At 53.2% G+C, this 12182-nt stretch overlaps 2 protein-coding genes across 2 annotated transcripts in view; both read right to left on the bottom strand.

Moving 5' to 3' along the window:
• Positions 1 to 6446: 6446 nt before the first annotated feature.
• Positions 6447 to 7382, bottom strand: LOC104394820 (olfactory receptor 8I2-like). Its single transcript, XM_010004459.1, has one exon. It carries the CDS (start codon positions 7380 to 7382, stop codon positions 6447 to 6449), a length of 936 nt encoding a protein of 311 aa, XP_010002761.1.
• A 4247-nt stretch (positions 7383 to 11629) lies between these two features.
• Positions 11630 to 12182, bottom strand: part of LOC104394821 (olfactory receptor 1020-like) — a 986-nt gene continuing 433 nt past the window's right edge. The window contains exon 2 of the mRNA XM_010004460.1: positions 11630 to 12151. Coding sequence (XP_010002762.1) covers positions 11630 to 12151 — 522 coding nt within the window. The remainder of the gene's footprint in view (positions 12152 to 12182) is intronic.

Here is a 12182-nt window from a genome sequence, read left to right on the forward strand (position 1 = left end):
GATGAGCTGAGATTGCAGCTCTCCAGGCTTGAGTTTTCCTGCTGGCTTTTGGCTTCTGGTTAAAAAAATAAGACACAAAACCACCATAAAACCTAGAACAGAAACCTCTTCACTCCCTGATCCCCTGATCCATCCCCCTTCCATGTTGTACAGGCAGGGACAGGGCCCAGCCTAAGAATTAAAAATAGATAGTGCCTCTATTATTTTATTTCCCCCCCCCCTTGTTTTATTTCATTCTGTGTTTTGCATAATCCTTGTCAAAGCCCTGGGCTGGGGTTTGTGTTCAGAATAAAACTTCTCCACCAAAACCCAAATGTTTCTCAGTCTCTGGTGAGGTGAGTTGAGGCTGCAGAGGTGGGGAAAGTCCCAGTTTTGGTGGGAAAACCAGGAGAATGGAGTTTGATCTTCTTGGCTGCTTGTAGGAGTCAAAGATCTGTGGATCAACTTGCTGGTGGGTTGTAAAAGAAGAAGCTGGGCTTGTTCTTGAGAGGAATTCCAGTGATTTTTCCTAAATAATCCCAACCTTCAAGCCAAGTGCTGCAGGGAAAAGGTGGATTTTAAGGTGGGCACAAAGGGTGAGTTTTTATCCAGCCTTTCCATGTGTTTGTGGACTGAACAAGGCTCCTCTTAGCCCCCAGTCCAGGCTCTGCCTCCAGCTGTAAAAACCTGCTCAGTGGGAGCAGCTCCCAAAGGTCCTGGCCCTGCTGTGTCTTTCCTGAAGGGAGAAGGAGCCCAGGGCAAGTTTTACCAGGAGCTTTTAAGGCACCTGCTGGTTCAGACATTTTGTAAGTCCCAGGATTCCCCTGGGACTCAATCCCAAGCCCTGGGATCCCCCTGGGACTCAATCCCAAGCCCTGGGATCCCCCTGGGACTCAATCCCAAGCCCTGGGATCCCCCTGGGACTCAATCCCAAGCCCTGGGATCCCCCTGGGACTCAATCCCAAGCCCTGGGATCCCCCTGGGACTCAATCCCAAGCCCTGGGATCCCCCTGGGACTCAATCCCAAGCCCTGGGATCCCCCTGGGACTCAATCCCAAGCCCTGGGATCCCCCTGGGACTCAATCCCAAGCCCTGGGATCCCCCTGGGACTCAATCCCAAGCCCTGGGATCCCCCTGGGACTCAATCCCAAGCCCTGGGATCCCCCTGGGACTCAATCCCAAGCCCTGGGATCCCCCTGGGACTCAATCCCAAGCCCTGGGATCCCCCTGGGACTCAATCCCAAGCCCTGGGATCCCCCTGGGACTCAATCCCAAGCCCTGGGATCCCCCTGGGACTCAATCCCAAGCCCTGGGATCCCCCTGGGACTCAATCCCAAGCCCTGGGATCCCCCTGGGACTCAATCCCAAGCCCTGGGATCCCCCTGGGACTCAATCCCAAGCCCTGGGATCCCCCTGGGACTCAATCCCAAGCCCTGGGATCCCCCTGGGACTCAATCCCAAGCCCTGGGATCCCCCTGGGACTCAATCCCAAGCCCTGGGATCCCCCTGGGACTCAATCCCAAGCCCTGGGATCCCCCTGGGACTCAATCCCAAGCCCTGGGATCCCCCTGGGACTCAATCCCAAGCCCTGGGATCCCCCTGGGACTCAATCCCAAGCCCTGGGATCCCCCTGGGACTCAATCCCAAGCCCTGGGATCCCCCTGGGACTCAATCCCAAGCCCTGGGATCCCCCTGGGACTCAATCCCAAGCCCTGGGATCCCCCTGGGACTCAATCCCAAGCCCTGGGATCCCCCTGGGACTCAATCCCAAGCCCTGGGATCCCCCTGGGACTCAATCCCAAGCCCTGGGATCCCCCTGGGACTCAATCCCAAGCCCTGGGATCCCCCTGGGACTCAATCCCAAGCCCTGGGATCCCCCTGGGACTCAATCCCAAGCCCTGGGATCCCCCTGGGACTCAATCCCAAGCCCTGGGATCCCCCTGGGACTCAATCCCAAGCCCTGGGATCCCCCTGGGACTCAATCCCAAGCCCTGGGATCCCCCTGGGACTCAATCCCAAGCCCTGGGATCCCCCTGGGACTCAATCCCAAGCCCTGGGATCCCCCTGGGACTCAATCCCAAGCCCTGGGATCCCCCTGGGACTCAATCCCAAGCCCTGGGATCCCCCTGGGACTCAATCCCAAGCCCTGGGATCCCCCTGGGACTCAATCCCAAGCCCTGGGATCCCCCTGGGACTCAATCCCAAGCCCTGGGATCCCCCTGGGACTCAATCCCAAGCCCTGGGATCCCCCTGGGACTCAATCCCAAGCCCTGGGATCCCCCTGGGACTCAATCCCAAGCCCTGGGATCCCCCTGGGACTCAATCCCAAGCCCTGGGATCCCCCTGGGACTCAATCCCAAGCCCTGGGATCCCCCTGGGACTCAATCCCAAGCCCTGGGATCCCCCTGGGACTCAATCCCAAGCCCTGGGATCCCCCTGGGACTCAATCCCAAGCCCTGGGATCCCCCTGGGACTCAATCCCAAGCCCTGGGATCCCCCTGGGACTCAATCCCAAGCCCTGGGATCCCCCTGGGACTCAATCCCAAGCCCTGGGATCCCCCTGGGACTCAATCCCAAGCCCTGGGATCCCCCTGGGACTCAATCCCAAGCCCTGGGATCCCCCTGGGACTCAATCCCAAGCCCTGGGATCCCCCTGGGACTCAATCCCAAGCCCTGGGATCCCCCTGGGACTCAATCCCAAGCCCTGGGATCCCCCTGGGACTCAATCCCAAGCCCTGGGATCCCCCTGGGACTCAATCCCAAGCCCTGGGATCCCCCTGGGACTCAATCCCAAGCCCTGGGATCCCCCTGGGACTCAATCCCAAGCCCTGGGATCCCCCTGGGACTCAATCCCAAGCCCTGGGATCCCCCTGGGACTCAATCCCAAGCCCTGGGATCCCCCTGGGACTCAATCCCAAGCCCTGGGATCCCCCTGGGACTCAATCCCAAGCCCTGGGATCCCCCTGGGACTCAATCCCAAGCCCTGGGATCCCCCTGGGACTCAATCCCAAGCCCTGGGATCCCCCTGGGACTCAATCCCAAGCCCTGGGATCCCCCTGGGACTCAATCCCAAGCCCTGGGATCCCCCTGGGACTCAATCCCAAGCCCTGGGATCCCCCTGGGACTCAATCCCAAGCCCTGGGATCCCCCTGGGACTCAATCCCAAGCCCTGGGATCCCCCTGGGACTCAATCCCAAGCCCTGGGATCCCCCTGGGACTCAATCCCAAGCCCTGGGATCCCCCTGGGACTCAATCCCAAGCCCTGGGATCCCCCTGGGACTCAATCCCAAGCCCTGGGATCCCCCTGGGACTCAATCCCAAGCCCTGGGATCCCCCTGGGACTCAATCCCAAGCCCTGGGATCCCCCTGGGACTCAATCCCAAGCCCTGGGATCCCCCTGGGACTCAATCCCAAGCCCTGGGATCCCCCTGGGACTCAATCCCAAGCCCTGGGATCCCCCTGGGACTCAATCCCAAGCCCTGGGATCCCCCTGGGACTCAATCCCAAGCCCTGGGATCCCCCTGGGACTCAATCCCAAGCCCTGGGATCCCCCTGGGACTCAATCCCAAGCCCTGGGATCCCCCTGGGACTCAATCCCAAGCCCTGGGATCCCCCTGGGACTCAATCCCAAGCCCTGGGATCCCCCTGGGACTCAATCCCAAGCCCTGGGATCCCCCTGGGACTCAATCCCAAGCCCTGGGATCCCCCTGGGACTCAATCCCAAGCCCTGGGATCCCCCTGGGACTCAATCCCAAGCCCTGGGATCCCCCTGGGACTCAATCCCAAGCCCCGGGATCCCCCTGGGACTCAACCCCAAACCCCAGGATCCCATGGGACTCAATCCCAAGCCCTGGGATCCCACTGGAGTGGCTTCTGCCTGGGGCTGAGCACAGGGAGCCCCTCCCCAGCAGCCTGAGCAGGGAGTGATGAGTCCTTTGGTGCCCTCCCCTGGGCCTCAGACCAGAATTCTTCTGCTCCTAAATTTCTCCTCCAAACTTCTCCCCCAGAATTTCTCCTCCCTCCCCCAAAACTTTTCCTCCCCCTCCGACTACCTTGTCTTCATCCAAACTTCTTCTTCTCCCAGTCTTACTTCTCCCAAGCTCTCTCTTCTCTTCCAGGCTTCTTCTCCTTCCAAACTTCTCCCCAGCTGCTCCCAGTCTCTGATGGTCCCTCTGCAGCTCTTGGCTCAGCTCAGATTGACTTCAGGGATTTCTCCACGAGGGCCAAGGAAATAAATAAACCCTGGAGCTGTGTCCCCACCCCCTGAGGCCTTGGGGACATCCTTGTTGTCCCCTCTGCTCAGAAGGCTGGAGTCACCACGTTGTTGGGTCTCATTTCTGAGGGTCCCATCTGTGAAGTGTTACCTCCCTCTTGTGGCATCAGAAGGACTGGAAACAGGGAGGAAAATGGATCCTGCTTCTTTCTACCTTAGGACCCAGGGCTCAAGGCCCAGGAAGGTGAGGCTGGATGTGGGGTAAGGATGTGCTGAAAGCAGGGGGGGAAGTGCAGCCTTCAAATCTAACCCAAGATGAACCTCCAAACCCTCAAATTTAATCCCAGATGAACCCCCAAAACCTTCACATCTAACCCAAGGTGAACCCCCCCAAAAACCTTCACATCTAACCCAAGATGAACCCCCCCAAAACCTTCACATCTAACCCAAGATGACTCCCCACAACCCTCAACCTTGCACATTTACTGTTTCAAGGCAAGAAAAGCTCATGAGCAAGATAGACCTGAACTGTGTTTCCATGCCTGAATTCCTAGGGGTATCTCCAGGCTTTCTCTACTATCTGTCACCAGATGGTGACAGATCTTCTCATGAGAAGACCCCAGAAACCATTTGAAAAGCTGCTGTTGTGCCCTCAACACGGATAAACCAAGACAAGAGCAGGACTTGGTGACACACCTGGAGCCTGGGAGTGTTGCCCAGGGCTCAAACCACGAGGAGACCTTCAGGAATCCTTGAGGAAGAACAAAATGATGCTGCAGAGCCTGGAAATGATTCCTCAGCTGCAGGAGGTGAGGGCTTGGTCCCAGCAGGAGGTTTGGGGGGGATGGATGTTGGAGCAGGAGGATGTTAGAGGGTTGTGGGGAAAAATATTCAGTGGAAAGGAAAGCAGGGACAAGCAGCCCATGCCCAGGACTATCCTACCAGCTGTTCCTGGTGTGTTGGGACCTGGTGGACATTTGTGAAGTGAAAACTCTGCCTGTTACAGCATTTTAAGGAAGAATCTGGTTTGGGAGCAGAAAAAGGACAGTGATAAACCTCACCTGTGAGGTGGGCACCATGAAAACCAAGGATGATGAGGAAACACCAGGTTCAGCCAAGCCTGCTCGGGTCCTTCCCTGCTCCAGAGGAGTGTGCTCTGTCCTGGTAAATCCCTGCCCTGCTTCTCCAAAAGGTTTTGAAGGCCAGGAGTGGTCTTGTTGTTGTGGAATGTCTCCCTGTGCTGCCAAAGGGGAATGACAGGGATGATCCCTGGGGAAGAGGTTTTACCCCTGTGGTTTGCTCCGTGTAGCTGAGGTTGAGCCCCTCTTTCATGGAATGGTTTGGGTTGGAGGGACCTTAAAGACCATCCAGTTCCAACCCCCCTGCATGGGCAGGGACACCTCCCACCAGCCCAGGTTGCTCCCAGCCCCATCCAACCTCCCCTTCAGCATTGCCAGGGATGTTCAGGTGTCACGTTCTCCAGCTCTTGGGGAAATTGTCCAACTGCTCCTCCTCTTCATGGAAAACAGAACAACAAACCCAAACCAACATCAATAACTTTATTAAAAGCTTCCTGGCATTTCACTTCTCACCAGCTTAGAGCTGGTTCTCACTGGTTGCCATTCTGCTCATTCCTTACTCATGGCAGTTGCTGCAGGACCACCAGGGCTTCCAAACCTGATGATCTTAAACCATTAAATGTGTCCACTTGGTGAGGGTACAAACCACACGTTCTGCCAGGAATTGTCTCCTCCAGTAAACAGAGAAGTTAAGTCTCAATTTAATATTTAAAAAAAACAAACCCAACCAACCCTTTGTCTACTGTCTTCTTCAGAGCACCTTCCACCTCAGCCTTACAATGAGTTGCAGGAGAGTCAGAACTGGGTGAATTGGCCACTCAAAACATGGACCTGTTAAGTCCATGGTGGAAGCCAAGACTGGGCTTCTTCCAAGCACATCACTGTGTCTCCTCAGCCAGGAGCTCAGGGTGCTGCTGGGTCACTGCACCATAGACTCCCAGAGTGGTTTGGGGTGGAGGAACCTTAAAGATCATCTAGTTCCAAGCCCCCTGCATGGGCAGGGACACCTCCCACTAGAACAGATTGCTCTGATCTCCATCCAACCTGCCCTTGAACACGTCCAGGGATGGAGCAGCCACACCTTGATCTCCTTGTTTGGAAGCAGCTCCAGGATGACTGGAAACACACACTCCTCCCTTACCTCCAGAGTCCCACGGAGCTGCACATGCCTTTCTTCAAAGCCTGGCCAGATGTGGCACCACCTTTCTCACCCAGAGCTTCCTCAGGGCCCTCTTCACCTCCTTGTTCCTCAGGCTGTAGATGAGGGGGTTGAGACTGGGAGTCACGACCACGTAACAGGCTGCAACCAGCTTGGCCCCATCCTTGCTGTGGGGCTGGACATAGACCAGCAACCCCGACCCGAAGAAGATGGTGATGGCAACCAGGTGGGAAGCACAGGTAGAGAAAGCCTTCCACCTGGCCAAGGGCATCTTCATGATGGTGTGGAGGATGTAGCTGTAGGACACCAGGCTCATCAGGACAGGGCCCAGGATGTTGATCCCAGCACTGGAGACCTGCAGGACGTTGTTGGCTCCGGCGTGGGAGCAGGAGAGCTGCAGGAGGGCGGGCAGCTCGCAGAAGAAGTGGTCGATGCTCCTGGCCTGGCAGAAGGACAACCTGCCCGCCATCAGGGTGTGCACCAAGGAGGTGAGGAAGCCCGTGGTGTAAACCAAGCCCACCAGGGTGTAGCAACGGGCCCTGGACAGGGTGGTGGTGTAAAGCAAGGGGGTGCAGATGGCCACGAAGCGGTCGTAAGCCATCACCCCCAGCAGGAAGCACTCGGAGATGACCAGAGCCAGGAAAAAATACATCTGGGCAAAGCAAGCCAAGAAGGAGATGTGGCTGCTCCCCAGCAGGAAGGTCTGCAGAGCCTTGGGGACGACGGTGGAGGAGAGGCAGAGGTCGAGGAAGGACAGGTGGCTCAGGAAGAAGTACATGGGGGTGTGGAGCTGGGGGTCGGTCCTGAGGAGCAGGATCAGGGTGAGGTTCCCCAGCGCCGTGAGGAGGAACAGGGAGAGGAAGAGGGACAGGATGGTGGGTTGGAGCTGTGGGGAGTTGGAGAAGCCCAAGAGGATGAAGCCGGGCAGGGCAGTGAGGTTTCCCCCCCACATCCTGCCTGGAAAGGAAGGGAAATAAAAGGGAATGGGGAAGCAAAGCCCGGAGGGGGGAAATCCTGTGGGAGCCTCAGAGCTCAACCCACCTATTTTTACAGCTGCCTATTCATACCTGGTGGGTATTTATAGATACACATTGTGTGCATATATATATAAATACAGAGATATTTAAATATTATCTACATATTCATATATATATGGTGCATACATATACTCATATTGCCTATATTTTATATATTGTCTATATATTCTTACATGTATGTTGTATATATACACTTTTATTGGCTGTATATTCTTATATTGTGCATTTATTTATTCATACAGTGAATAAATTGATAAATATTGTCTATTTCCTTACAAGGGCAGGTTATTTTTATATCTAGTCTATCTATTACTATATTTTGTGTATAATTTTTATATAGTGTGTGTATATATATAGTGTATATAAACATAGCTGTTGTAGACATTTTTTAATATATAGCATATATTTTATATATTAAGATATCAATATATGAATACATATATATTAACACATATATTATTAATATTATATATTAATATGTTGTATATTGTGTGTATTAATATATAAATTATAAGTATAAATTAAGTATGTTAATATATAAATTGTGTGTATATTCATATATAAATGGTGTGTATATTCTTATATTGTGCATTTATTTATACATACAGTGAATAAATTGATAAATATTGTCTATTTACTTACAAGGGCAGGTTATTTTTATATCTAGACTATCTAGTACTATATTTTGTGTATAATTTTTATATAGTGTGTGTATATATATAGTGTATATAAACATAGCTGTTGTAGACATTTTTTAATATATAGCATATATTTTATATATTAAGATATCAATATATGAATACATATATATTAACACATATATTATTAATATTATATATATTAATATGTTTTGTATATTGTGTGTATTAATATATAAATTATAAGTATAAATTAAGTATGTTAATATATAAATTGTGTGTATATTCATATATAAATGGTGTGTATATTCTTATATTGTGCATTTATTTATACATACAGTGAATAAATTGATAAATATTGTCTATTTACTTACAAGGGCAGGTTATTTTTATATCTAGACTATCTAGACCATCTAGATGGTCTTGAAGGTCCTTTCCAACCCAAACCATGGAAAGGATCAAGGAATCTGCTCCTGGTGGCTTCTTAAGCCAAGTCAAGCTGCCAGAAGAAGTGTCTGGTGAAGCTTTCTCAGGAGGCAGTGAAGGTGAAGGTGGTTTTTTTGCAGCATGAAGCAAACAGCCCGAGAGAGAGAACTGGGCTGAGTGGGAGGGGAGGGGAAGCCCCGGGAGATGTGTTGGGGTGAAGGGACAAGGGAAAGATTCGTGCAGCAGGGGGTGAGGGTTCTGGTGCCACCAGCACTAAGAAACCCTCCCAGGGCACGGGAGGAGCAGCACGAGGAAGGTTCATGGCTGCAATCTGCTAAAGCCTTGCTTAGAATCCTACAGCCATGGAATGGGTTGGAGGGACCTTGGAAATCATCTCGTTCCAACCCCCCCTGCATGGGCAGGGACACCTCCCACCAGCCCAGGTTGCTCCAAGCCCCATTCAAGCTGCCCTTCAACACCTCCAGGGCTGTAGCAGCCACAGCTTCCCTGGGCAAACAGTTTCTTACCTGCTGGTGAGAAGGAGAGGAGCTGGTGGCTCCTCCAGAGCCCATCAGCAGGTGGAAGCCGTGGGTGGAGAGGAGGTGCTGGGAGCAGCTGGCTTGGGGTGGGTTTTATCCCTCAGGAAGCCTTACCTCAGCTCTCTGGGCAAGCTGCCCTCCCCTCAGGACCTTCCTCCAGCTGAGCTTTGTTTTGACCTGCCCAACAAAAGCCCTTCTCAATTCCCCACCTCCCCAAGCTCCTGCAGGGACCTGCCCAGGCCACCAGCTGCTCCTGCAGCAGGACCAGTCCAGGGTGATCTGCTTTTTATTTATCAGCAACTTCTATATTGAAAATAACAATAATAATAATAATAATTTAAAAATCCCTTTACTACTGACCAGGAGATCTGGTTGGGGATGATGATGAGGTTGGGTTGAAGGAAACTGAAACCAAACCTAATGCAGCTGCAGGAGAGGCTTAGAGCAGGGCCATGAGGAGTCTCCTCCAGCTGAGATCTTGATTTCCATGCTCTTTGCTGGTGTCCACACACTTGGAGAGAGCTCCAAAGCCTCCCTCAGCTGCTCTGAACCTCCAGGAGGCCTCACTCAAGGTGTACCAGTTTTGTTCTGATGGATCCTGAGTGCCACCATCTCCTGAAAGCTGCTGGAGGAAGGGCTGTTACACAACCCAGAAGACAAGCATAGGTAGGGTTGTCCCAGACACAGAAGGTGCTCTGGGTGTGTGGGGAAGCAAGATGGAAAAGGCTGAAGATGGTTTTAGATGTTTCTCAGGCAGGTTTGGTTTTCTGCTGGAAGGCACCAGACAGTCCCAGAGATGGGCTGGAGGTGGGTGGAAATGGGTTTCCCTCTGGTTTTTCCTTTCTTTCTTCCCCATTTGGGCTGAAATCCAGGCTGGTCGAGTGGGAAAAGCAGCATCAAAGAGGGAGAAAAAATGACCTTCACTCACCTTTGGGGCCAAAAACCACATTTGTTTTGTTTATTTCAGAGATTGAGTTTTGAAAAACACATGGAAAGTCAAATAGTCCACCAAGGGAAGGAGCCTGGGTGGGGGGGGTGTCTGCAGGGTGAATTGCTGAGCTTGAAAACCCAGCTCCAGGGCCCTCTGTGCTGCACTTGCTCCATCTCAAGGTGACCCCCAGGACACCAGGACCTTGGTTACTCCAGGGGAAAGGGAGCCCCAAAGTCTTCCCTCCCACCAGCACCCTGGTCCCTTACACCCCTGAGCTGCACCCATGGGCACAGCAGAGCCTCAAATCCAACTTGACCCCATTGACCACGAGCTCTTGGATGCCCAAGACACCACCACAGCCTCATTCCCTTCATGGTCTGGACCTAAAACTCCTGGAGAATTCCAGCAACACCCTCCCAACACCAGGAGCATCACCAGAGGACACCCATAACCCATGAGAGACCAGCCCCTGCCTGGTTGGTGGGGAAGAACTACTGCCATGAAGGAGAAAACCCCACAACCACATGGAGCCACCAAGCAGATGTTCCTTGTTGCAGAGCAGGGACCTCTCCTCCAAACACCCGTGCTGTGGCCAAAAGGCTTTTCCAGCAAACCCCACACCATGATGTGCATCAGACTTCTAAAAAAAAATAAACAGGATTGTACAAATTCAGTCCCAGAATCCAGGATTATCTTTAAATCCTGTTTCTTGGGCCCTCAGAGGAGACACATCCTGTCCCAACACGAGGCTTCTAACAGACATGAGCAGATTCTACTCTTCTCCATCATATAATTTTAGCCAATTTAACCCTTGATCAAAAATCCTTACAAGCCACCACCTTAACCCTGAAGTCTCTACTTCACTGCCACCTCCATTCTTCTCCCTGGAGCCTGACCATCAAGTTATGACTCTTTTGTAAGACCTAGAGAATGAATATTATTGATTTGAAGTCCTTTGTCGATACCATTTGATTTGAATCATGACTTTCCAGCCCATACATGGTGACTCTCAGGTCTCAGGGTGCAGCTGGGGAAAGTCCAGTCCCTCCCAGCACAGGACCTAGACTTGGTCCAAGGAGAAATGTGTTTTCTAGGTGTTTTGCTTCCAGGTGCATCCAGTCCCTGCTTCCTGAAGGTGCCACATCTAACCCTGCTTCCTGAAGGTGCCACATCTAACCCTGCTTCCTGAAGGTGCCACATCTAACCCTGCTTCCTGAAGGTGCCACATCTAACCCTGCTTCCTGAAGGTGCCACATCTAACCCTGCTTCCTGAAGGTGCCACATCTAACCCTGCTTCCTGAAGGTGCCACATCTAACCCTGCTTCCTGAAGGTGCCACATCTAACCCTGCTTCCTGAAGGTGCCACATCTAACCCTGCTTCCTGAAGGTGCCACATCTAACCCTGCTTCCTGAAGGTGCCACATCTAACCCCACATCTAACCTGGCTTCTTAAGGTGCCACATCTAACCCTGCTTCCTGAAGGTGCCACATCTAACCCTGCTTCTTAAGGTGCCACATCTAACGCTGCTTCTTAAGGTGCCACATCTAACCCTGCTTCTTAAGGTGCCACATCTAACCCTGCTTCCTGAAGGTGCCACATCTAACCCTGCTTCCTGAAGGTGCCGTATCTAACCATGGAAGGATGGCCCTCTCCTCTCAGCTGGCCAGGAGCTGTGTCTGGAGAAGGAGGAGAGCACTCTACCTTTTGCTTTCCTCATGGCATTCTTCACGTCCGTGTTCCTCAGGCTGTAGATGAGGGGGTTCAGCATGGGCACTGCCACGGAGTAGAGAGTGGCCACCACCTTGTCGTGCTCCGAGGAGCGGCCGGAGCCGGGGCGCAGGTACATGAAGAGGGCACTGCTGGAGTACAGGGTGACAGAGACCAGGTGAGAGGCGCAGGTGGAGGCTGCTCTGCGCAGGGCGGCGGCGGAGCGCGCCCGCAGGACGCCGGAGAGGACGCACGAGTAGGAGAGGAGGATGAAGCCCGTGGTGCTCAGCACGTTGAAGCCCACCAGGGCGGACACCACCCGCCGGCTGGCACGGGTGTCGGAGCAGGACAGGGCCAGCAGCGGGGGGCCGTCGCAGAAGAAGTGGTTGATCCTCCTGGAGCCGCAGAACGGGAGGCGGAAGATGGCGAGGGAGTGGATGGGGGGGGCGGGGGAGGCCGCCCAGGAGGGCGGC

This window comes from Chaetura pelagica, unplaced genomic scaffold, assembly GCF_000747805.2.
Source record: "Chaetura pelagica isolate M959 unplaced genomic scaffold, ChaPel_1.0 scaffold579, whole genome shotgun sequence".
NCBI classification, from domain to species: domain Eukaryota; kingdom Metazoa; phylum Chordata; class Aves; order Apodiformes; family Apodidae; genus Chaetura; species Chaetura pelagica.